The 25,356-nt window shown below is 34.2% G+C and overlaps 1 protein-coding gene across 2 annotated transcripts in view; it reads right to left on the bottom strand.

The window, feature by feature from the left end:
• Nucleotides 1-25,356, bottom strand: part of LOC114326713 (bumetanide-sensitive sodium-(potassium)-chloride cotransporter) — a 104,562-nt gene that overhangs the window by 15,321 nt on the left and 63,885 nt on the right. For both annotated transcript variants that reach the window (XM_028275136.2, XM_028275135.2), the window contains exons 5-10: nucleotides 9,386-9,525; nucleotides 5,816-6,019; nucleotides 5,508-5,739; nucleotides 2,501-2,622; nucleotides 2,248-2,383; nucleotides 716-927 (exon numbers count right to left, since the gene is read on the bottom strand). In XM_028275136.2, coding sequence (XP_028130937.1) covers nucleotides 716-927; nucleotides 2,248-2,383; nucleotides 2,501-2,622; nucleotides 5,508-5,739; nucleotides 5,816-6,019; nucleotides 9,386-9,525 — 1,046 coding nt within the window. The remainder of the gene's footprint in view (nucleotides 1-715; nucleotides 928-2,247; nucleotides 2,384-2,500; nucleotides 2,623-5,507; nucleotides 5,740-5,815; nucleotides 6,020-9,385; nucleotides 9,526-25,356) is intronic.

Below are 25,356 nucleotides of genomic sequence, written 5' to 3'. Positions count from 1 at the left end.
TATTCTTTCAAAGAAAAATCCTTAGGAAGATAATTGGACGTATCAACGAAAACAGCGTTTGGAGATCCAGGAAATCTACCAACTCTACCAACTGTTCAAATAGACACCGATTTCAGAATTCGTTAAACTTCACAGACTTCGATGGGCTGATCATGTAGTTATAATGCAAAAAAATTTCCCAAAAGAGCCCTAGATGGTATAATGCAGGGGCAAGACCAAAATGAAGGCTATCGGAAAGGTGGAGAAGACGGAGCGGGGTCGGCAATATTGGAGGCATAGTTTGGAGGAGGTCAAGGCTCGATGTGGGCTGTAGTGCCATGGAGAGAGAGAGAGAGAGAGAGAGAGAGAGAGAGAGAGAGAGAGAGAGAGAGAGAGAGAGAGAGAGAGAGAGAGAGAGAGAGAGAGAGAGAGAGAGAGATATGGTACACGAGAAAGGGAGAGAGATAGAGATGGTACACGAGAAAATAAAGATTGAAAGAAGCCAGGAAAGATTTTTTATAGGTTTTTATAAACTTTATTCTCATTTTCATTGTTTTCTTTACATGTTACATTGAAATTTGTTTGTTTTCGTAAAAAAATTAAGTGGATTGATTCCAACACTTACAAGCCATTAAGTCAAATAATATAGAGAAGAAATACTTAATATCCTTTTTTTATTTTTAATACCCTTTAATATATTTTTTTATTTCATTAATATACATATGAGTATACTTACATTGATGACATCTCCAATAATCAGTAAGGAATGAGACTTAGTAATAAGGTTAGCAAAGTCTATCAACAGTGGTCTAACTTGTGGATAGCCGCACAGTACCAGGATTTGTGGCTTGTAGTTCTTCACGTGTTCACTAATATTGTTCAACCGTTGGGCTGTTGTAAGAGCTGTTTTGTATGTCTGGGCTTGAGTAGAAGATCCCCAGTTTACATCTGCAAAGGGAAAAAAAATTATGAGACTATAAATGCAAACTTTTATTTTGAGAACGACTTTCGATCTGAAGTTACATCAGTCTAATACATAGTTCCAATTTTGTAGTATGATTTATCACCAAATCGATATTAATTTTAGTTAAAATATGTATATACACAATACATAGTTAGTATATAAATCAATAAAGTTTTATTATAAACGTTATCCCACGGGAGAAGTAATTTCTAAATTGTGCAGTTAATAGACTGTTTCGTATATAAAAGTTTTAAAATCCCCTTGATATATCGTGTAATGTAAATAATGGAATGGCTCTTTGTATACATTACATATTTCAAAAAACTGATATATTTTTGTACATACTTATGACAAATGAATGAACTGAAAAGAGAAGTATTTTAAAAGTGTGTAAAATATTTGATTCCTAGCTGAGCGTTTTCGGCTTACAAGGTCATCTTCAGAGGTATGGTCAGTATTTAAAAAAGTGCCACTACAAAAGAGCGATCCCACTAGTTAAAAAATACAAAATGTTTTTTTCAAATGTTAAAAAGTTATAAACTTCACAAACATTTTTTGCTCGGTTTTTATTTAGGTTTATTAGAACTACTCAGATCAAAGAGTTTATCAAGTAACATTAAGCCATATTTAGTTTTGACATTCAGCCAAATCAGAACAGACAAGAACATTCAATTTGTCGAGGTACTGATAGCCAAATTAATGGACTATTGACTTGATACATTAGACTCAAAATGTATTTAAGTCACCTGGACCAGACTCTTCTGCCATTTCTGGCTAGAAGATAAAATGACTGCGATGCACGTTTACTGCTATTGCCAAAGCATTGCAACACTGCGGTATCTAGAACTCCATCATACACATCTGATAGAAACCAGATGTACCAGGCTCTATCTAAAAAAAAGTAGATTATGGTACCTCATCAACAGCACAGAACTAGATAAGGAGGTTAAACTAAAAAGGAAGGCGTTACCACTCTATTTTGTCTTTGTGTTTTTTTATTGCTGCTTATAGAATGTATTACTTATGAATTCTTGTAGTTAAGATATTTGTTACTCCCTCCCCTTTCATTTTAAGTCTCATACGTCATGATTGGACAAATATAAAAGAAGATAAGACGTAATGCCCTTGTGGCATGCTAAAATATGCATGGTACATGCTGCGTTCAACCCCACTTTTCATCCCCATTTCAACGATACCTCATACGTCATCCTACGTTAAGTTGTTTGGCATTTACGGAGGTTGCAATTTGGGGTTGCGATTTAGGAGTTGCGCTCAGATCGACCTAGCATATCTAAAGTACTCACCTGGCTTTCTGTAGACCACTAGAAGATATAGGCCCCAGATGATTCCGAATGTTATCAAAGAAGACCACCAGTTGATCAAAAACATGATGACAACGCACATTATAAATCCAGAAAGACTCAACCATGTATTGTAATACTAAAAAATACAAAGTACATTTATGAAATTTCTGTGTAGAAAGTAAAAAAAGAAAAGAAAGCATTGACCTTATATTAAAAACATTGTATGTATTTATTTTATTGTAGAAATACTTACCCTAAAGGTCGGTCTCCAACCCAATGGTTTGATTAATGCAGCGTGGAAGGTACAGAAATTAATAAGGGCGTAGGATGCCAGATAGAAGTTGGATATCAGTGGAGCTATTGCATTTAGTTCAGCTGCAACAAGAAGTTTAGTCAATCAATATAGAAAAACCAATAAATTAATAAAACAATATCTTTATTGAGTGTTCCCCAAAATCCAAAAAGTCGTTATAACATTTGAATTCTTTCGCACATCCGTTTAGGTTAGTTATTAATCATAAATCTTTTCCATGCATTTCTGATATAGAAGATTATTACTATATCTTCTTTCGGTGACATATTAGCTCATAGGTGTCATTGGCGAATTGTTGACGGTCTTTAGCTAATTTAAATAGTCGTTGTCTGATATAAATATATAAATGATGTTAAATAGTTGAATAGTCTTCGTTGGTCTGCTTCTCTGTCCATGATATTAGGAGCATTCTTCTGCGTCACATTCAACCACATCTCAAATGCCTTTAGGTGAATGATCGAATCAGCCTTCAGAGAACAGATCTCATAGTGCTAAGTAACAAAAGTGACCAACTATAGCATTTGATAATTCTTTGATGTAATTTATATTGATATATAATTTGAACTCTCCTGTCCTGAATGATCTTCAACTAGCCTGTTACATGGAAGCACCTATTGAGATGTTGAAAAGGTACTACCAGTTGTAATTGCAGCGCATTCCATTTATTCATTGTTATGTACCGCAACAAACTGTACGTCGCATGAAAGAAAGTTCGTGCTTAGACGTCGATCTCCAAATGGAGATAAAATCATCATTGCTAGCAGAATCAGGGCATGCCTTGATAAAAAGGCTGGATAGGAAAAAAAATAGTAGAGGCAAATCATGTACCGTTTTCTTTAACAGAAAGTCGAAGAAGAGACTACAGTATCTAATCATCATCGGGCTTCAATTGGATGAAGTGAAGGAGGAGTGCTAGATATACCAGATCAATAATCAATGTTGGTAGAGGACAAACATGAGTTACATTCGAGCCTCAATGATTCGTCGTCTAATTATACAACCACGCAAAACATGGAGCCCGCGCAGATACGTCTATATCTTCCCGTGCACAGGATTCAATACTTCTTGGAGGACCTTCAACCTATTCTCAGAGAAGCTCATTATCTCCTTCTCAGAAGCTCCTAGAAGATGTGAAAAAGTTCGTCATTTACCACGGTATTTGGAAGTCTATGGTGTGGGAGAATGATGCGATATTAACTTCTTTATTGTAGACAACTTTACCCTGTCAGGTTTGTCAGTGTTTGATGTATAAGGCAGTGTCACTGCCAAGTTATTCTCCTATTGTTATACTATTTACAAGTTTATGTTTTTTGAAACCTTATCATATAGATTTTGCTTTCTTATTTAACTATATTAAAAAAAATAATTATAGTCCAGAAAGCCACTGCGCATCCGCTAGGAAAAATATTCTAATTCGGATTTTTTGCACAATCTTACTCAAAAAGGACCCCTTTTAACAAATTTGCATGTTGCCAGGACCAAAAGTTGGTCAAAAATTTTTTAAACGTTTTTTTTTGTTTTTTTCCTAAAATTATTTTTTTTTTGCATGGAACAAAATTTTTTTAGGTTTTTTGGATCATTCCAAACAGAAAAGGTCTTTAGTGACTTTTCTCTAAAGTTGATAGTTTTTGACATATAAGCGATTAAAAATTGAAAAATTGCGAAATCGGCCATTTTTAACCCTCAAAAACTATGTGAAAAACTGAAAATTTTAAGTTGCCAAGGTAGGTAGATATTGTTTAAACATCGATTGATGAAATCCCGAAGAGTTTTTTGCAATACAATATCAAAAACCCCTTTGTTTTTTAATTTCCAATCAAGCGTGCGCGACACTATTTTCCACCGTTGCATGTGTATACAGTATGGTGCAAATGAAAGGAATAAATTCGTTATTTCGTAAACCGGTGACTTTAAGGAAAAATCCCAAAACAGGTCGGTTTTTATTTTTAAGTTATGATATTGTGGCATATATAGTATACTAGTGACGTCATCCATCTGGGCGTGATGACGTAATCGATTATTTTTTTAAATGAGAATACGGGTCGTGTGCTGGCTCATTTGAAAGGTTCTTCAATTCTCTATTCAGTAATATAAACATGTACATAATTATTTATAGAGGGTGTCCAAAAATTTTTTATTAAATTTGGCAAATTGACTAAAAAAATAAATTATTTGACACCCTGTATAAATAATTATGTAAATGTTTATGTTACTAAATAGAGAATTGAAGAACCTTTCAAATGAGCTAGCACACGACCCCTATTCTCATTTAAAAAAATCATCGATTACGTCATCACGCCCAGATGGATGACGTCACCAGTATACCATATATGTCACAATATCATAACTTAAAAATAAAAATCGACCTGTTTCGGGATTTTTCCTTAAAGTCGCCGGTTTACGAAATAACGAATTTATTCCTTTCATTTGCACCATACTGCATACACATGCAACGGTGGAAAATAGTGTCGCGCACGCTTGATTAGCAATTAAAAAACAAAGGAGTTTTGAATATTGTATTGCAAAAAACTCTTCGGGATTTCATCAATCGATGTTTAAAGAATATCTACCTACCTTGGCAACATTCAAATTTTCAGTTTTTCACATAGTTTTTGAGGGTTAAAAATGGCCGATTTCGCGATTTTTCAATTTTTAATCGCTTATATGTCAAAAACTATCAACTTTAGAGAAAATTCACTAAAGACTTTTTCTGTTTGGAATGATCCAGAAAACCTAAACAAAATTTGTTCTATGCAAAAAAAATAATTTTAGGAAAAAAACAAAAAAAAACGTTTAAAAAATTTTTGACCAACTTTTGGTCCTGGCAACATGCAAATTTGTTAAAAGGGGTCCTTTTTGAGTAAGATTATGCAAAAAATCAGAATTAGAATATTTTTCCTAGTGGATGCGCAGTGGCTTTCTGGACTATTAACAAATCACAACTTACCTATCAACAAAAACGCGACAGACACTACGAGCGTCAATACATATCCCCTGTAGGGCTCTCCATGTTTGCCATATCCTTTGGAGAAAAAGATAAGTCCGGGGTAAATTCGATCAATGCCAAGAGCTTGGATAAGTCTTGGTACCGACAGCAAATTCGTCAAAGCTGTACTTAGAGTAGCCGCGAAGCATCCGGCATATATAAGTGGCCACCAACTTGACATGATTTGCATCATCTAGATTAAAAAATATTTATAACAGAGAGATGAAAAATTTTCACGATTTTTTCTTGCACTATACTGTTACACTCACCTGATAGCTATTAAATAATCCATAGTGGCATGTCTCATCAGGAGCAGTAACACAATAAGTTATAGAACCATTTATTAAATCAGTAGTGTTTCCGCTGGCGTCTCTAAGCGCTGCTCCACCAGCGAATATTACGAATAAGGCATAAGAAAACATAGAAATCAGTAGAGATAGTAGAGTGCCTTTTGGAATTGCTGTTGCAGGATCCTAAAAGATATCACATACTGATTTATAAATGTTTACAATAGTGCTAATAGTGTGTCAATGGGGTCACTAGTGTCAATAGTGTCAATAGTGTTAATAGTGCCAATAGTTTCAATAGTTCCAATAGTGTCAATAGTGTCAATAGTAGGTAGTATTCCGTAAATCTTTTGTTTTCCAATCTTCGTTCAAAAATGTCTTCTTTTAAAAATAAAATAAAAATTCCATTTTTATTCAGTTGCAATGCGAAGACAAAACATTCTTATTTTTCAATTAGAATACGGAGCGCAGTCCAGCCCTCTGAATCGACGATTTTCGACTCTTGTTGGAGTCTCATCGGAGAGAACGTAGGCCTGCTACTCCATACTCCAATTGACCAACACCGAGAGTTCATCCCCCACATCGCAACTGACATGAATAGACTAGCGTCATCTGGCAATTGAAAGATGAAGTAGTTTTCAATCCTAATAGCAATATTATTAATATTTAAAAATATTAAAATATTACTAAAAGATTTTTAAATTGAAAACTTATTGGTCCATTTTCTTGGTAAAACCTCCAAGGCTTCTAAAATTTGCAAGCCAGATGGATGCTGAAGCGAATAAGACAAGAGGAAATTCAAAAACCAAGGAATTACCAAGAAAATGGACCAATAAATTTTCAATTTAAAAATCTTTTAGTAATATTTTAATATTTTTAAATATTATTAATATTGCTATTAGGATTGAAAACTACTTCATCTTTCAATTGCCAGATGACGCTAGTCACCTAGTCCATTCATGTCAGTTGCGATGTTATAACGCACAAGACGGGTTAGAACGTAGTTAAATACTAAAACAAACACCACAGCACTAATGCTACTCACCTTGCAGTTATGTGTAGGCCGTTGTCGTTCTTCAACGGTACTGGCTCCGAACTAACTCACCGGTGGCGGGGTGGATTCAAATAGAACGAATAAATATACTTGGGCGCCAGCTTCCTTTTTTGCCAGCCAGTACAAACAGATAACTATAACTTATTCCCCAAATGAAGCAAAGGAATAATAATAAGACACGAGTAACCCATATACAACGTTTATTGCCCTAAAATGTAATACTAACATCGGTTACGAGGTTGTCTCTTACAAACACACTATTCCAGCGGTTAGGTGACATTAACTATCTGAAATATTCAAAGAGTGACTACAAGTATTTTTTAGTGACAAATTTATCTAAATAATGTTAAAAAAAAATCAAGGTAACAAAATTATCTTACCGCAATATAACTATTAAAATTTAAAATCCACTAGTTTAAATATATACATTTCCCCCATACCATTAAATTCAATTTAAAAAAAAAAACAACAACAAGGCTTGGTAACAAAGACTAAGGCGAACGAACTTCGGGTAAAGGCAAGCGTCCACAGACCCGCATCGTACGCATCGGACGCATCGTACGCAACGGATTTTAGTTTGCCTTGTACAGAAACTTATGTAACCGCGTCCACTGATCCGCATCGTACGGATCGCATTATCGATTGTCAAACTAAAATCCGTTGCGTACGATGCGGGTCTGTGGACGCTTGGCTTAACGCGGCGGTTAGCAATGGGCCCATAGCGTACGCAAGCGCAGAATGAAACACACCGTAGGTAATATTTGAAAAGTTTTAAACTATAGATTCCAATAAAATCCCTGCCTTTGCCCCATTACAATTTAAACTGTGATGTAGGTATTTTAAAAACTTTAGATATTGTTTACTTTAAATAAATGGTAGCAGTAAAAAAAAAGAAAAATTAATAACTGGCTATTACACCCTAAAATTATATGTTTCTGTTCATGAAAAATAAGTTACTAACATCGGCAAAAAAAACAATAGATACTCCTAAAATTCCTAGATGGCCTATCCTCTTAATGAAGTTTAAATTAAAAATGTACAAATAATAAAGTTCATCCTCTTAATACTATCCAAAAAAAATTAAGTCCAAACAAAGCATGAATATAACTTAATTAATATAATGAAGTGTAAAAAAACCTTAATTCTGAATCTTCTCCACAGATTACCATATCTACAACGGATTATGTAGGGCTTATGATTCTACCATCGGGTCCACCAGTCCATTCCCTGACATGCCATGACGCTCAAATGGCCTCTCTGTTGAAAGCGTGTGACTTCAAAAAAAAAACGTCCCGTACTAAAACGTCCCGTACTAAAACCCTGTTTTCTTTCAAACACAGGGTTAAAATTAATTTCTCCACTCAGTTTTATCTCTCCTTCAATGCAATCCTTTTGTTTTAACTGGTCCGGTTTGGAGCAAATTTATCCGAAAATAATTCGGTTTTCCTATTCACTATTAACAAAAGATTCTCAGCACTTCCTTAAGAATCTTACCACAGCCATCACCAATTGGTAGGAAAAATTTCACCAAAAATATGGTCGCATACACTTTTTGTAACAGCTCCAATGACTAGTCTCAACAAAGAACCACACCCAACAACGACTCGTTTGTCCAAAAATCAAGCACCATCGTCTTAGAGAGAAATAGAAAATCAAAACGAAACACATGCGCCATCAAAAAGGCCGTGTTTCGAATATGTCAAGTACGTACACATCATTCAACAATATTATTTAATTGTTGGCTTTATCATTGACGTATAGAAGGTAGAACTGGTTGTCTACACTCGAGGAGAATGTCCTAAAGTTCTTAGCAAAATATTATACCGTTACAATGTGGGGGATGAACTCCCCAACGGTGTTGGTCAATTGGAGTATGGGGTAGCAGGCCTACTTTCTTCCGATGAGACTCCAACAAGAGTCGAAAATCGTCGATTCAGAGGGCTGGACTGTGCTCCGTATTCTAATTGAAAAATAAGATTGTTTTGCCTTCGCATTGCAACTGAATAAAAATGGAATTTTTATTTTATTTTTATATTGGTCGTTACTTCTTTGAGTAACTAGGTCCATTTTCTGTTGGAATTTACCAGCTGAACAGACGAGGTCGTGAATTGTAAGTTTTTGAATTCCCTCTTGTCTTCTTCGCTTCAACATCCATCTGGCTTGCAAATATTAGAAGCCTTAGAGGTGTTACCAAAAAAATGGACCAACAAATTTTCAATTTAAAAATCTTTTAGTAATGTTTTAATATTTTTAAATTTTATTAATACCTATTGCTATTAGGATTGAAAACTACTTCATCGGTCTTCTTTTATTTTATCTTGACGTCAAATTTCTACATCTTTTCCTGTATTTTACTTCACAGTAAAACACGTCTTACATGACAACTAAACGCTTTGCTTAGTTGCTTTGATTAGTTGACCCGTGTTTATAATTGTTGATTTAATTTTTATTTTTTAGTGTTTTACTAAATAAAAACAGACATTCGGGTTGCTACATACCTTTAAATCTCCTGATATATTGGCACCAGCCTGGATTCCAGTAACAGATGGAAAGAAAATGGCGAACACTTGGAAGAAGTTGTAGTCGATACCATCCTGCGATCTATACATAGGGCCCCAATTTTCGGAAAATGTTGTTGCTGAAAATAATTGAAATGTATTAAGTTATTTTTAAGAGCTTTTTATTTTTTATTCAGGCGAGAATATCCGTGAAGTTTGTTCTTGAAACTTGTGTACCAAATTGACCGTATTAAAAGATTAAAGGACTGGTATAACTGAACTAAATAAATAATATAATAACTTAATAAATGATAGTTTTGCTTGTTTTCGATTCAGAGGGTTGCACACCAGCTAGACAGGCTGTTTCTACCATTTCAGGCGTCTTCAGTAGCTTTTATTAGCGTGCACACCTCTGAATCGAACAATAGCTCCACTATCATTTTAAAGGGAATCTGAAAAATAATTCAAACTTCCCATTAGACGCGATACAGCGACATCTCATAACAAATTGAAGAGTCTCAGATGCAGAATCCACCAATTTAATAAAAACTAAAATGGTACATAGTAATTTAAACCTGAGACTTTTCGCGTTGAAAGTTCTTACTGGTACATCCTTAATCTGCGACTTTTTCAATTAATAAGACAGCAGACGACGAATATAGAAAACGAAAGGGAAACGATCACATTACGCCTTCATCCGTCTAGAAAAAGGACAGCAGAGGAACTTTCAGTACTCAAACCGAGTAAAGGAAATAAAATAATAAATGATAGTTTTGCTTGTTTTCGATTCAGAGGGTTGCACACCAGCTTCACGCGTCTTCAGTAGCTTTTATTAGCGTTCACACCTCTGAATCGAAAAATAGCTCTACTATCATTTTAAAGGGAATCTGAAAAATAATTCACACTTCCCATTAGACGCGATACAGCGACATCTCATAACCAATTGAAGAGTCTCAGATGCAGAATCCACCAATTTAATAAAAACTAAAATGGTACATAGTAATTTAAACCTGAGACTTTTCGCGTTGAAAGTTCTTACTGGTACATCCTTAATCTGCGACTTTTTCAATTAATAAGACAGCAGACGACCCGACGATGTGATCGTTTCCCTTTCGTTTTCTATATTCGTCGTCTGCTGTCTTATTAATTGAAAAAGTCGCAGATTAAGGATGTACCAGTAAGAACTTTCAACGCGAAAAGTCTCAGGTTTAAATTACTATGTACCATTTTAGTTTTTATTAAATTGGTGGATTCTGCATCTGAGACTCTTCAATTTAATATAATAACTATTTATGCACATTGTTTAATTTATTTTGGATTAAGAGGGATTTTTAAGTGAAAATTCGGCGAGAAGCCTAACAGGAGGAGTTTTTTCTCATTACTGTTACATGCACTTATCACGGATACCCACCCCACGTTGGGCGCCAAAATTAACCTACCTTAAATGTCTCCATGCCTGGTGTATAATAAAAGTATACCTCACGAGAGTCAATTAGACCTAAACATACAATCTTTATACCTTCTTCTTCTTTAGCAGCCTCTTCTGGTCCAGTACAGGGCATAGGCCTCTCCTTGTGTTTTCGATATTCGCAGCTATCTGGTGCCAGTTTCTTCCTGCATTTTCTTTAATGTCGTCGGTCTATCTTTTTGCGGTCTTCGAATGCCTCGATTATATGCTATAGGTCGCCATTGTATTATTCTTTTGGCCCACTTTTCTTTGCTTTCTCTTGCCAAATGACCTGCCCATTTCCATTTAGATCTTGCTATAGCTTCAATTTAGGGTTTCGCAAAGGCCTGGGAACTCGTGAAGCTCTTTTTTCACTTAACATACTTATACAAAGGTGCCTGGACGTCAATCAAGATATATATGCTTGTTTTATTGACTATAATAAAGCATTCGACAAAGTGCGACATGAACAATTAATGCATGTCCTGGAATCAAAGAAGCTGGACTACAATGACCTCAGGATTATATCGAATTTATACTATAAGCAACGAGCAAAAGTACGTGTTAACGATCAGCTGTCAGAGGAAATTGAAATCAGACGTGGAGTGAGACAGGGATGCGTGTTGTCGCCGGTTCTTTTAATGCCTACTCGGAAGAGATCTTGAAAAAAGCTCTTGAGGGTGAAACAGCTGGAATAAAGGTAAATGGAGTTCCCGTTAACAACATTAGATATGCGGATGACACTGTCATCTTAGCTGAAAATATTGGGGATCTTCAGAGGCTGGTGACCAGAATAGCAGAGTTTGGAGAAGAATACGGGCTAGCAATGAATGTCAAGAAGACAAAGTTTATGAGAATATCGAAAACTCAAAGAAATAACGAAAATCTCGTCATAAACGGATCCAATATCGAACGAGTCGATCAATATGCATACCTTGGAACAATAATCAACTCCACAGGAGATTACTTACAGGAAATCAAAATCAGGATAGAAAAGGCTAGAGCAAATTTTAACAAAATGAGGAAAGTGCTCTGCACAAGAGATTTGAAGTTGGAGCTAAGAGTTAGGTTGGCTAGGTGCTACGTTTTCTCGACTCTGTTTTATGGAATGGAAGCTTGGACCTTGAATGCTGCATCAATGAAAAAACTAGAATCATTCGAGCTGTGGGTGTACAGAAAGATTCTGAAAATATCGTGGACAGAACACGTTACAAACAAAGAGGTTCTGAGAAGGATGAATAAAGAAATGGAAATCCTAAATACCATCAAAACAAGAAAATTGGAATATCTCGGACATATTACACGTGAAGAGAGATACAGCTTGCTCCAATTGATTATGCAGGGAAAGATTCAAGGAAAGAGAAGCATAGGGAGACGCAGAATATCGTGGCTGCGCAACCTGAGAGAGTGGTACGGATGTACATCAAATGAACTTTTCAGAGCAGCCATCTCTAAAATACGAATAGCTATGATGATTGCCGACCTCCGCCGCGGAGATGGCACTTAAAGAAGAAGATAGCTTCAATACCGTCTTTTACTTTGGTTCTTTTCCAAAATTTTTAGTTTTTCATTTGTAGGCTATAAGTACTTATCCCTAGTAGGTATATGGAAAATATGGAAAAGTGTTAATTGCAACACCAAATTAAAGCAAATTACGCAAATAGGAATTTATTGCTTCATGTTTTGCAAAAATACGACAAAAACAATTGCTAATTACTATCCAAGGGTGCGATAGTGATGAATATTCATGATATACTCATGATGAAGAGACGCGTGTTAATTTTTCAATAAATAACCAACACTTGCTCTAAATTCATTGTTTTGTGACTTTTATCGTTTATTTATGTCCCTATTGCGTATTACTTCGACATTGCGAAGGGGAGGGTGAAGGGGACGGTGCAAAAATTTATGCTAAACGTAATACCTGTTGCCTTATTTTCTAGAAAATCGATAGTTCAAGGAATGTAAACAACGTACAATAAAAATAGATAGAAAGTTTTGATATGCTGTCGATGTCTCCATGTCTCAGAAAATTACAGGATCGTAAAAATAATTGATAGAATGTTGTATCGTTATAAGTAAAATCAGTGAAGAGAATTAATGATACATAAATAAATTTAATGTACATAAAAACATTTTAGCTATCGAATTTCAGGATAAAATACTTACTAAATAAATAAAGAAATATAAAATTTTAACATTGAATAAATCCTTGGGTAAAATGGGTATATTTGGCCTTATTAGGAACTGGTAGCTTAATAAGGCCAGTTTCATTTTTTACGCAAATTGAGGTGGATAATAAATTTTAAACCTAAGAATTAAAGAACAAATACAAAATTTAGTGAAAGAAACTTTTATTCATATTAAAAACAAAAATTTGTCAATACATTAAGCACACATATCGCACATTTACACACATCTAGGACAATTGGCTTTATTAGGACACTGTCTACTTTTTTTATTTAACATAAAAAAAATAATAAAAAGCAATATAGAGAAAAAACAGTTCCAGTTCCTTAAAAAGTATTAATTTACTATCGCTTTACAAAGAAAAAATAATTGGCTTATATTCATTAAGTACCATTTTAATAATTTTATAACTTACCTAAAATTCATAAACGAACTTCCGCACCGTAACAAACACGTGTCTAGTCTATTTGGCGCTGCTATGTGATACTACCGACTGAAAGGCGTAGACGATTTTGACTGAGAAAGACATTTACGGTGACCTCTAATATATAATATCTATATTTAAGAAAATATTTGCAATTGGCCTAATTAAGACACTGGCCTTATTTGGCGACACTACCTTAATAGACCAAATCCCATCTTAAAGATTAGGCAGCGGTTCCCAAACTTTTTTAGCTTGAGGAACACTAACTTAAAAACTCGTTCAGCCACGGCACACTTGGGTAAATAATCTCTAATAGTATAGTATAGTTGATCCAAAAGATGGCATAACCCAGACATCCAAAGTGAAAGTTATCTTTCAACACCAAATTGTTCTATATGGTCCACACAATGTCCAGAAAAAAGTCACACCATTTTGAGCGTCGGGTTTGGGGGGGGGGGAGAGGGGGAGAAATCGGTAAATTGGTAGAAGTTTTTCGCCAATATTTCTAAAACTATGAGGTTTAGCATGAACAACCTTCTATACAAAATTGTTCTACATTAAATTTGATATGAAAAAGGCCCTATGCATAATTTTTCTAAAATGAATGGTTTCAAAGTTACGGAGGTAGTATAGTATAACTGGTCCAAAAAAAGGCCTAACCCAAACATCCAAAGTAAAAGTTTTCCTCCAACACCAAAATGTTCTATATGGTCCACATATTGTTCAGTAAAAAGTTACACCATTTTGAGCGTCCGGTTTGGGAGGGAGATGGGAGAGAAGCCGGTAAATTAGTAGTTTTTTTACGTTTTTCGTCAATATTTCTAAAACTTTGCTTTAGCGTAAACAATGTTATATATAAAAATGTTCTACATGAAATTTAAAACAAAAAATGTTGTATACATAATTGTTATAAAATCAACGGTTCCAGAGTTACGGAGGGTGAAAAGTCGAGGTTTTCGATACTTTTTATATTTTTTGGGCAATATTTATGATATAACTATACCAAAAACCCAGACATCCAAAGTGAAAGTTATCCTCCAACACCAAATTGTTCTATATGGTCCACATAATGTTCAGAAAAAAGTCACACTATTTTAAGCGTCGGGTATGGGGGGGAGATGGGGGAGAAATCGGTAAATATAAAAAGTATCGAAAACCTCCACTTTTCACCCTCCGTAACTCTGGAACCGTTGATTTTATAACAATTATGTATAGAACCTTTTTTGTTTTAAATTTTATGTAGAACATTTTTCTATAGAACATTGCTTACGCTAAAGCATAGTTTTAGAAATATTGACGAAAAACCTAAAAAAACTACTAATTTACCGACTTCTCCCCCATCTTCCCCACAAACCGGACGCTCAAAATGGTGTAACTTTTTACTGAACAATATGTGGACCATATAGAACAATTTGGTGTTGAAGGAAAACTTTTACTTTGGATGTTTGGGTTAGGCCTTTTTTTTTGGACCAATTATACTATACTACCTCCGTAACTTTGGAACCGTTCATTTTAGAAAGGTTATGCATAGGGCCTTTTTTTATTTCAAATTTAATGTAGGACAATTTTGTGTAGAGGGTTGTTCATGCTAAACCGCTTAGTTGTAGAAATATTGACGAAAAACGTAAAAAACTACTAATTTACCGACTTCTCCATCTCCCCCCCAAACCGGACGCTCAAAATGGTGTGACTTTTTTCTGAACATTATGTGGACCATATAGAACAATTTGGTGTTGGAGGATAACTTTCACTTTGGAGTCTGGGTTTGGGTCTAACTATACCATACTATAATGAGCATAATCTTAATGTATTGTTATGTGATTTTTTTACTATGTTTTCTTTAAAAATATAATTTAAAACGTAATTCATTGAATTATTGCTGTGCTCATCATGGAAACTAATTAGGAAAATTAAGAAAACAAAATTTTAATGCACTGACAAACATATATTTTGTGTTAAAAGAGACGAGTTGATAATAAAAAATAATGGAGTATAAAACAGAATGTCGTTTTATTAAAAATAGAGACACCATATCTAATACGATATTTGTGCTTGGTGACCCTTCATTATTAAATCCTTTTTAGGGCGTATTGTAGACAAGCACACCCTCAAGTCGTCCTCCAAAGAGTTTACTGTGAACGATTTTTGTTCTTGATAGCGTTCATCGAAGAGAAAGCAGATTCACAGATATAAGAAGTTGAAAACAGTATTATTGCATGCATGCTTTCTTTGTGACCAGTAGATGGATATACATTGAAGATTGAAGAGAGGAATTAAAAATGATGTAACATCTACATTAACTTTGATTTTCTTCAGTTTTGGCTGAGCCTGTGATTCTTCGACTAGTTTACTGAAATTAAGTTTAAGTCCACGGTCATTTTTTATATCTATCAGTTTACCCTCTTCATCAGTAGTGAACAAGGCCGTGTCATAAGTTGACTCGATGTATGGATTTCGCACCCAGTCCATTGATGACGTATCAAGGGAGGGAAAATACTTTTTGATATTGTCATTCAGCCTACTAAGACTTTTCAAAAACAGGTCTGACATATTTGGTTCTCCATTGCAATTGTTTGTTAACTCAATCATGTCCCACGCGGCTTGATTTTCAACTTTCTTCAGTGGCGGCCCGTGAGGTAGTGCCATAGAGCCATGGCACTACTTTGCTAACTATCCATAAACATATTTTTTATCTTCAAAACTTTTTAATTCCTGTTAATTTTTTTGTTTGTATTTCTTTTGATCTTCATAAATTATATAAAATATGGCAACTATGGGCGCAATACAATCCCTGCCGACAGCGGAGAGTATTCGACAGGAGAATCTTCTTCGCGCCGAAGTCAGTACTGGCACGACAAAAGAGAGAAAGATTTTACGAGCATTCTATGTAAGTGACAGAGAAAGAGCTATATTGGACTATTAGTATACCTTAACATTAGAATCTCTGTGCCAGGCACGAGGGTATGAAGCCAGGTCTATTTTGAGTTTCTTTACGTGCTGGTTTGTCGCTTTTATTATGTATATTTTCTGTTAAAAAGTTTTTGTATTTATAATTAAACTTTTAGTGCATCATGATCGTGGGTATTTTGATAATATTTTGATTATTTCTTAAGTTTAATTTATTAATTGACAATAAAGATTAGTATTTTAAAAATTTTTTTGGTGGTTTTTCGCTAGAAAAAAAACTACAAAGGCTATAAGGTGTTGTGGAGCTTTCGAGTTAGCTTTAAGAGGTCACGACGAAAAAGAAAATTCAGAAAATAGAGGCATATTTAAGGAGCTGGTCAATTTTAGCGCCGAATTAGACAACGACTTAAAGGTTCATATTATTCAAAGTACCAGATCTTTCAAAGGCCTACCTTCTCCGGACATTTAGTTGCTTCTAATTTATTTATGTCGGAGAAGTTTTCTGCTTATAAGCATCAGTTCTCCGAATCATTTCTTAATGAAACATGGAGACAATTTTAATTTTTAAGCAAAACTCGGTTTAAAACTGAATTAGAAGAAGTAGGTACTGTATTAGCCAGACGAATTAAGTACTAGCTCTGGGGCTGTTTCGCTATTGGTTTTATTGTAGAGGGAAGGTTTAAAAAGCACATTTGAACAAACTATTAAACTTTTAAGTATTTTAGTTACCATTCCTATATCAACATCTGAAGCAGAACGCTGTTTTTCGATGTTTACATCGAAACCTAGTGCTTTAAGTATGCTATCTGCAGAAAAGCATTTTGTAAATTGTATTGATAATTTTAATTATAAAGTCATTGAAAACTTTGCAACCAAAAAATAGAAGAATGAACTTCATATATCGTAAACTTTAAAAGTGACATTACAAAAATTTGTGCATGTGTATGAATAATGAAATGTATTATTTTTATAAATTGGTAAATAGAGACTAAATCGTAATAACAATTTTCAAGCACTATCAGCAGTAAATGCTGGTGGTAGGTTAAGAGGTTTTTATTATTAATTAATTTACGGAACTGTATTGATCAATGTTGGACAATTGCTTGGCACCTCAGATCAATAAACTTAAGATATGTAGGTACATAAGATAAAAGTATCCGCGCATATATTTTTTTAGTTTTTGTTGTCAGTATACCTTTTTTGACAATATCGTGAATCCGTCACTAAAAATTTTGGCGGCTGCCCGAGTTGTGGCACTACCTTCTTAAAGTGGTACGAGCCGCCACTGACTTTCTTTATCCACAGTAAAAGCTCTTGCTGAAAGGAACTGATTTTATCAGTAGAGGTGAGGATGTTTTCTTGCTTTCCCTACATGCCCTTATTTAATACATACAATTTCCCAACAATTTCTGCCAAAAACGCAACTTTGGTGCACCAGGTGTCATCACTAAGGAAATTGGCATATTCAGACTGTTCACAAGTAAAAAATACTAACAGCTTCTTTTTAAGTTCATAGAATCTTTGAAGGACACAACCGCGAGATAACCATCAATCGAGGTAAGCCAATTTCGTGGCTTATTACCAACTAAAATAGTAAATTGATACGACAACGTATACCTGTGTGGCTAAACAATACTATAATTAACAATCGCAGAACAGAAGTTTTATTCAATGAAAAATAGTCGGTAAAAGTTATTATCACGGTGAATTACAAAAGTAAATACTAGTAAAAAGACATTAAAATTTCGCGGCACACCTACAGAGACTTCAGGGCACACCAGTGTGCCGCGGCACACTGATTGGAAACCCAATCTTTGGATTAGGAAAAGACCCCTCAATTCATTATGTCAACCATCCATTTTGGACGCATGTCTAATTTTGAAAATCGATTATACCATTCATAAGTTACCGATCTCAGAAATTTTACTCAATTTCTATTTAAAAAGGGGAAAATGTTTGTGGGTATGTATGTATACAGGGTGAGGCAGATAAAAGTCCTATTAGAAATATCTCGAGAACTAAAAGAAACAGAATCGTGAAAATTGGAATGAAGGGGTTTTGAAGAGTGGTCTCTTTAATGAAAATATTTTCATCGATTTGCTACTTCCGGTTATACCGGAAGTGGCTTATAACTTCGTTTTTTTTAATGGAACATCCTGTACATTTTTACATGTTTGGATTCTCCTGGATGTCCTGGATGTCTTCTTTTTTAAAATATGAGGTTTTGTAATGTTATACAGGGTAGTTTAAGAGATAATTACGTTTCTTTTCTTAATTTCCTAGCAACATTCACACCCTGTAGAATTGTAGTAGTTTGACATCAAAAACTCTATTTATGTTCAAATGATTTTTAATATAGTCTACTATTGTTAAAAATTGTTAGTATAGATAATGTTGAATTGTACTATACAGGGTTGGTCGAAACTCGGAAAGAGTATTTTCTGAGTTTTCTTAAATGGAATACCCTATATTTTATTATTGTAATGAAATGATATTTTATGCTACTTTTTTATTTCTTAAGCATTTCCTATACCTAACTGCTTTAATTTGTGAGTTATTAGTGATTCAAACCAAACATTAATTTCAACAAAAAATACGTGAAATTTTATTAGGTTGGCCGTGAAAATATTCAATCACAAATAATTTTTCGGAAATAAATACATATTAATCTAGACTGATCTTTAAAATTGCCAATAATGGTTGAGCTATCAAAATACCTACGTAGTTAACATTCTTGGCGCGATTAACAATTAAGCACAAATGAAAGCATTTAGGTATAGGGAATGCTTAAGAAATAAAAAACTACCATAAAATGTCTTTTCATTGCAATACTAAAATACAGGGTGTTCCATTTAAGAAAATTCAGAAAATCTTCATTCCGAGTTTCGACCAACCCTGTATACTAAAATTTAACATTTAGCTATACTAATAATTTTTAATAATAGTAGACTATATTAAAAATCATTTTAACATAAATAGAGTTTTGATATTCAACTACTACAATTCTACAGGGTGTGAAAGTTGCTACGAAATTAATAAAAAAACGTAATTAGCTTTTAAACTATCCTGTATAACATTACAAAACCGCATATTTTAAGAAAGAAGACATCGAGTAGAATCTAAAAATGTAAAAATATACAGGGTGTCCCATTTAAAAAAACGAAATTTTAAGCAACTTCCGGTATAACCGGAAGTGGCAAATTGATGAAAATATTTTCATTAAATAGATCACCCCTCAAAACCCCTTCATTCCAATTTTCATGATTCTGTTGCCTTTAGTACTCTAAATATTTCTAATAGGCCAGTTATCTGCCTCACCCTATATATTATGTCTGTGAAAAAGTTACACCGATATGAATTTTTGTTCTATATTTCAAGAGGCGGATCAGAGCCGATCCAGAACGTACGTCAGCCATAGTATGTGAATTTTGACCACCCATAAGACAGCTGTTTAGACACAACTGTGCAAATTTTGGGTGAATGTACCTCAGGTTCAAAAAGAGATAGGAAACCATAAATACACCAAATCTGTAGCTCTTGAGTTTATCTTTCAAAATGGTGCCCAACCTAAAATAAGTGGTCAGGATCGGACATACACACGGCTCTTAGTACAGTCGAAAAACTGAAGTTTGAACAGTTTGGTTTTTCGAGAACTACTCAAATTTTCCACCTAATGCTTGCACAAATAACTCAGCGTTTGTAGGAGGACGACTCCATATGTGTATAACGATGTATATCTCATATCTCTCGAATTTTTAAGTTGTAGGCTTCATAAATATGATCACATCCATTTTCGAAGAGAAAAACGGTTTTTTACGCTCACTAAATGCTATACTACCTTTAGATATCATATTTGACCTTGGATGTTACTTATAAACACCTGTTAATCTCATGTTTAGCGATCAAAATCGGTTAAATCGTTTAGAAGTTATCGAGCTCCAAAGTATAATCCAGTTAACCATTATCACCGAAATGGTCTAAAAGGTTATAGTGGTTACGACGCTAAACTTGATCGGCCAATCCGAGTTCATTTTCCAGCCATCCCAATATTTTTTTCAATCTATTCAGAAGAGAAAAACGCTGGACGGAAGAGCCGCCCGAGAACTATAATAGAATATTATAGTCATACTTTCATTTCAAATTAGTTCATTTTTCTGAGAAATTAATAGTTTACAATATTTGCATTTCATTCTATTTCGATTACGCCAGTCAATGCGCGAGATTAAGAACAAGATATTATCTCCAAATTCTATCCTACTGCATGGATTTTAATGAAATTTTGGGAGTAGTCCAATCTCCTAATTCAAAGTCTATCCTATATACTATGGCGCTTTTATCATGGGGGAAGTTCCCACCACTTCTCAGGGGTGAAATATTTTTATTTTCGAATTACATGGCGAAAAAGGAAGATTTTTAAGAAAATTTAAAAATTCATTTTATAATTTGATCACATTTTTTACAAAAACCATTCATTTTAAACCCGTTCAACTTTTTGAAAGTAGAAATAACACTATATTAAAAGGTATTGTAGAAGAAAAACAATGCATTTAAATTATGGTGGATGGGGAGTTAAATGTATATACTTTTCATTTTTTCTAAAAGTACATTAGTCATATATTTTTTGCAGCACATCTCGCTTAGTTTGTAAGTAACCGACATTTAACGGTGCTCGTTTTAAAGGCCTTTTCAAACACTACAAAAGGTGTTGGTAGCATTATACACCTAAAACCTACCGTTCCTCTGTTATTTCAAGTTGAATACACCAATTTGAGCATGCACCAAAAAACAAACTATTTTCACCTACCATATCTCTTTTTGTATTATAAATAGAACATTTACGAAGGAACGAATCTCTTTATTATTTATAATCTAAAAAATGTTTTATATAGAGTTTTTAGTTCGATGCATAGTTTTTAAGGTATTCATAAAAAATCCGTCCGAAAAGGTGTCATTTTTCAATGAAAATGGCCAATTTTCAACTACGCATAACTCAAAAAGTATTGAGTTCTCAAAAAAAAGTATAGACCAGTTTTTGCTTAGAAATAGGTTCTTTAGCCACTTCCGTGCTTATTTTGATCAACAAATTTTCCACCCCCTTGAAGAAGTGGGAACCGCCCTAAGATAAAAGCGCCATAGTATATAGGGTAGATTTTGTTTCTTGAGCTATTCCCTACTTACTGTGAAAATATCAAGTATATCAATGTAGTAGGATGGAATTCGGAGCCAAATACCCTCATTGACTGCCATACAATAATGCTCTGCTATGAACGCGTGAAAGAGGACACACATAAGATTATAGCAAAATTTCTATTTACCGCAACTTTTCGAGTTTTTGAGCTACAGCAATAAATTTTATGTCATTGGAAAGGTAATTTTGCATTCTTTCAAAATATGTTAAAATATACAGGGCTAAAATCCAAAAAAATTAAGATTTTTTATTCATTTCCGGTTCAACCGGAAGCCATGTTTTTGGTAAAATTTATTGTGATAAAATACCATATATGTCTGCAAAATTTCAAATTTTAGTTTCTATTAAGAAGGAAGTTACGGGCACTCGAATATTTTTTTATAAAAAATTCATAACTCCCCTCCTATGGGGAGTTAAGATATATGACTAATGTCATTCAATTTACTGATAGGATATCAAAAATATATCAAAAAATAAAAAAATTCCTTGGAGCCATTTTTGAGAAAATCTAGTTCAAATTTATGTCAAAATTTGACCCCTTAAATATAGGCAACCCGTAACTTTTTCTGAAAAACGATAACATCTTTCTTATAGCCCCATCTTTAGGCTATATAACGACTTTTTCAAATTAAACTTATCTTCAACAAGTTTTTAGATAGATAGGGAAATGTGTCGGGTGGGCGGTCGGCCATGTTGGCCGCCATTTTGAATTTGGAAATGTCAAATTCCGTATTTTTATTTACCTATCGATGAGCTTACTTTGAGTTGAATTTCATTCATTTCGGTCAAAATTTGCAAAAATGGGCCCTAAATAACCCCCCTATTTCGGCCCCCCTTTGAGAGGTTTTTTTTAAAAGCTTAGTTTCTCGACAAAATTCTCTTAAACTTACTCATATCGAATTTCATCAAAATCGGTCCAGTAGTTTTTGCTGGGCGGTGGCGACATACGTACGTACGTACATACGTACGTACATACCTACGTACGTACGTACGTACATACTTCCGACATGTTTTTTTTATTTGCTTTTTAGACTCAGGGGGACTCAAAACGTCGAAAAAAAGTGAAATCTGAAAAATTTTTTTTGTACGATCCTATAACTTTATCTATTATACTATACTACGTATATAGTACGATAAAATAAAAAATCTAGTGTAAATTCGATGGGATATGAACTTGGTAAAATAAATATTGGGATGGCTGGGATATGAACTTGGATTGCCCTATCCCTATCACAAGTTTAGTGTCGTAATCACTAGCCCATTTGGGCGATAATGCGGCAAATGCATTTATAACGCTTAAAGTGGAATCTAGAAACATTACATTCAAGTTTATACATTTAATTTATAAAAAAAAAACTTCTGATACAAGAATAAAAAACCGCTAAACCCCGTAAAAATGAGCGGCGCATACAATATTCCAGCTACAAGAGAGCTGATATGAATACACTACTCAACAATTGAAGTGGATAATTTTAAAATTCCTAAAATTAACATATAAAACTATTTTTAAAATAATTGCCTGTGCTATACTCTATATGCTATCTTTATTGCCAATACTTTTTGCATGTGGTTTTTTTCTCCCTATTCTTATCGGCCCTTATCTCGTACAAAGAGAGAAATGTTGTTTCAAACATGAATATATCATTCGTATAAAAGTGCTTGTATTGGCTTTACCAGTTGTCAATAAGTCAAGAAATCTATTTATCCCAAAAACATTATGCCACAAAGACGTTTACAACTAGTGCAGCTCGAGCAATTAGTTCGTTGGATCCAACAAGGCATAACTCAACAAGAGGTTGCTATGAGGCTAAATGTGTCGCAAAGTGTGATAAGTCGCGCATGCAATCGGTATGTAACAATTGGATCTGCAACATACATTCATGGAGGAGGAAGAGAACGATCTACAACTCGTCGGCAAGACCGTTTTGTAGTTCTGACGGTAAGAAGAAACCCAACATTCACGGCTTCCAGAATTAACAGTATCTTCAGGCATGCTACTGGACGAGCGATTTCCAGTCAAACTGTCAGAAGACGGTTACATACATCCAATTTAAGGGCTAGACGGCACGCTACCCATCCACGACTAACTAGGAAGCAGCGTGCATGCAGATATCGCTGGGCGATGGAACACTATCAGTGGAATTTCGAAAATTGGAGGAATTGTCTCTTTACTGACGAGTCCAGATTTCGTTTGTATACGAATGATGGCCGAATATTGGTGTGGAGGGAAAGAGGACAGCGTTACAATGAAAATCTGAGAGTCCCAACCACTCTTTTTGGAGGTGGATCCGTTTGCGTGTGAGAGGCATATGTTTTGACGGTCGCACGGACTTAGTCGTCTTAATTAATGAGACAATGACTGCTACACGATATCGAGACAGAGTCATAGTACCAATAGTTGTTCCATTTTTAGGTACAATAGGCGAACAATTTGTTCTGATTGATGAGAATGCTCGCCCTCACCGTGCGAGAATTGTCAACGAGTGTATAGAAGCTCATGGCATTACAAGAATGGAGTGGCCACCGTGTTCACCTGATATGAATTGCATTGGACATGTTTGGGCCGAAATGTCTAGGCAACAAAACAGGCTACTTCAACCGCCCCAAACCTTAGATCAGTTGGCCAATACATTACGCGCGATTTGGGAACATATACCGCAGCAGTTCATCAATAATTTAATAAGAGGTCTTCCAAATAGAGTTAGAGCGCTAAGGCGACACAGAGGTGGACCCACACACTATTATTTTTCTTTTCGGGATATTAGAAATTGAGCAGGAATAGAAATTTTAGGTTGTTAATTTTACAATTTTTGTTTATTTTCTATTTTTTTTTTTTTCTTAAAGAATTTCTTTCTTTCGGTTCATCTGTATGAAAATACGAAATAAAAATAAATCTTTATTTATATCACTCCATTTTTCTATTTGACCTTATGAACAAAAAATAAAATACATATTTTCATAATATCCACTTGAATTGTTGAGAAGTGTATTACGTGGCGCAAAAATGTATTTTTATTTTGATGGAAACTACAATTATTATAGTTTTATTTTGAAAGATTTTTCCATAGTATTTGCTATATTTGAAGTAAAACTCGACACAAAAGAGTACCTTCTATAAACTTTGCAGTTTGAGGCTCTTTTGTGAAATTTTCAAGCGTATTTAATTTTCTCCCTATTTATTTTTTAATTAGTACGCCTCTGCTGATTGCTAACCTCATTTATGTATTAGGGATAACAAAATAAAAGTCTCCTTTTTGTATTTTCACACATTAACTGTTTTTCCAATATAAAGGTGTGGGCTGTTCAACCATAAACTAATTATTATATTAACACCAGACAATTAATACGACACAACTTTTATAGAGAAATGATAAGTTTTATAAATAAAAATAAGAAAAAGCAATTTAATGTTAATTGAAAAGCGTTAAGTGCAATTTTCACGGCGATTGATATTTTGATAATTGATTTATGAGTTATCACTGTCTAAACAACCAATGTTTTGATCTATGATCTATAGTTATATTTTATTTAACAGAAAATTGGGGGGTACTGTTACGCAGCAGAGGTGTTTTAACAATGATATAATCAGAAATAAATAGACTAATAGAAAGAAAATACTAAGAAAAGAAATGAAAATAAAGTATTTTGATGTTAAAGTAAAGCTCATTGAAGAAAATTACAAGAAAAACGAAAAAAGAGAGCATGGCAATTACGGAGTGGCGACAGAAGTGAATACTGTAATATAACGTACCTATATAATTGTTTAAAATATAAATAATAAATAAATAATAAGTATAAATATGTATATTAGGTAC

This window comes from Diabrotica virgifera, chromosome 5 (assembly GCF_917563875.1).
Source record: "Diabrotica virgifera virgifera chromosome 5, PGI_DIABVI_V3a".
In the NCBI taxonomy this organism is placed as follows: Eukaryota; Metazoa; Arthropoda; class Insecta; order Coleoptera; family Chrysomelidae; genus Diabrotica; species Diabrotica virgifera.
Note: the sequence above shows the minus strand (reverse complement) of the source record. Positions and strands in the feature narration are given on the sequence as shown.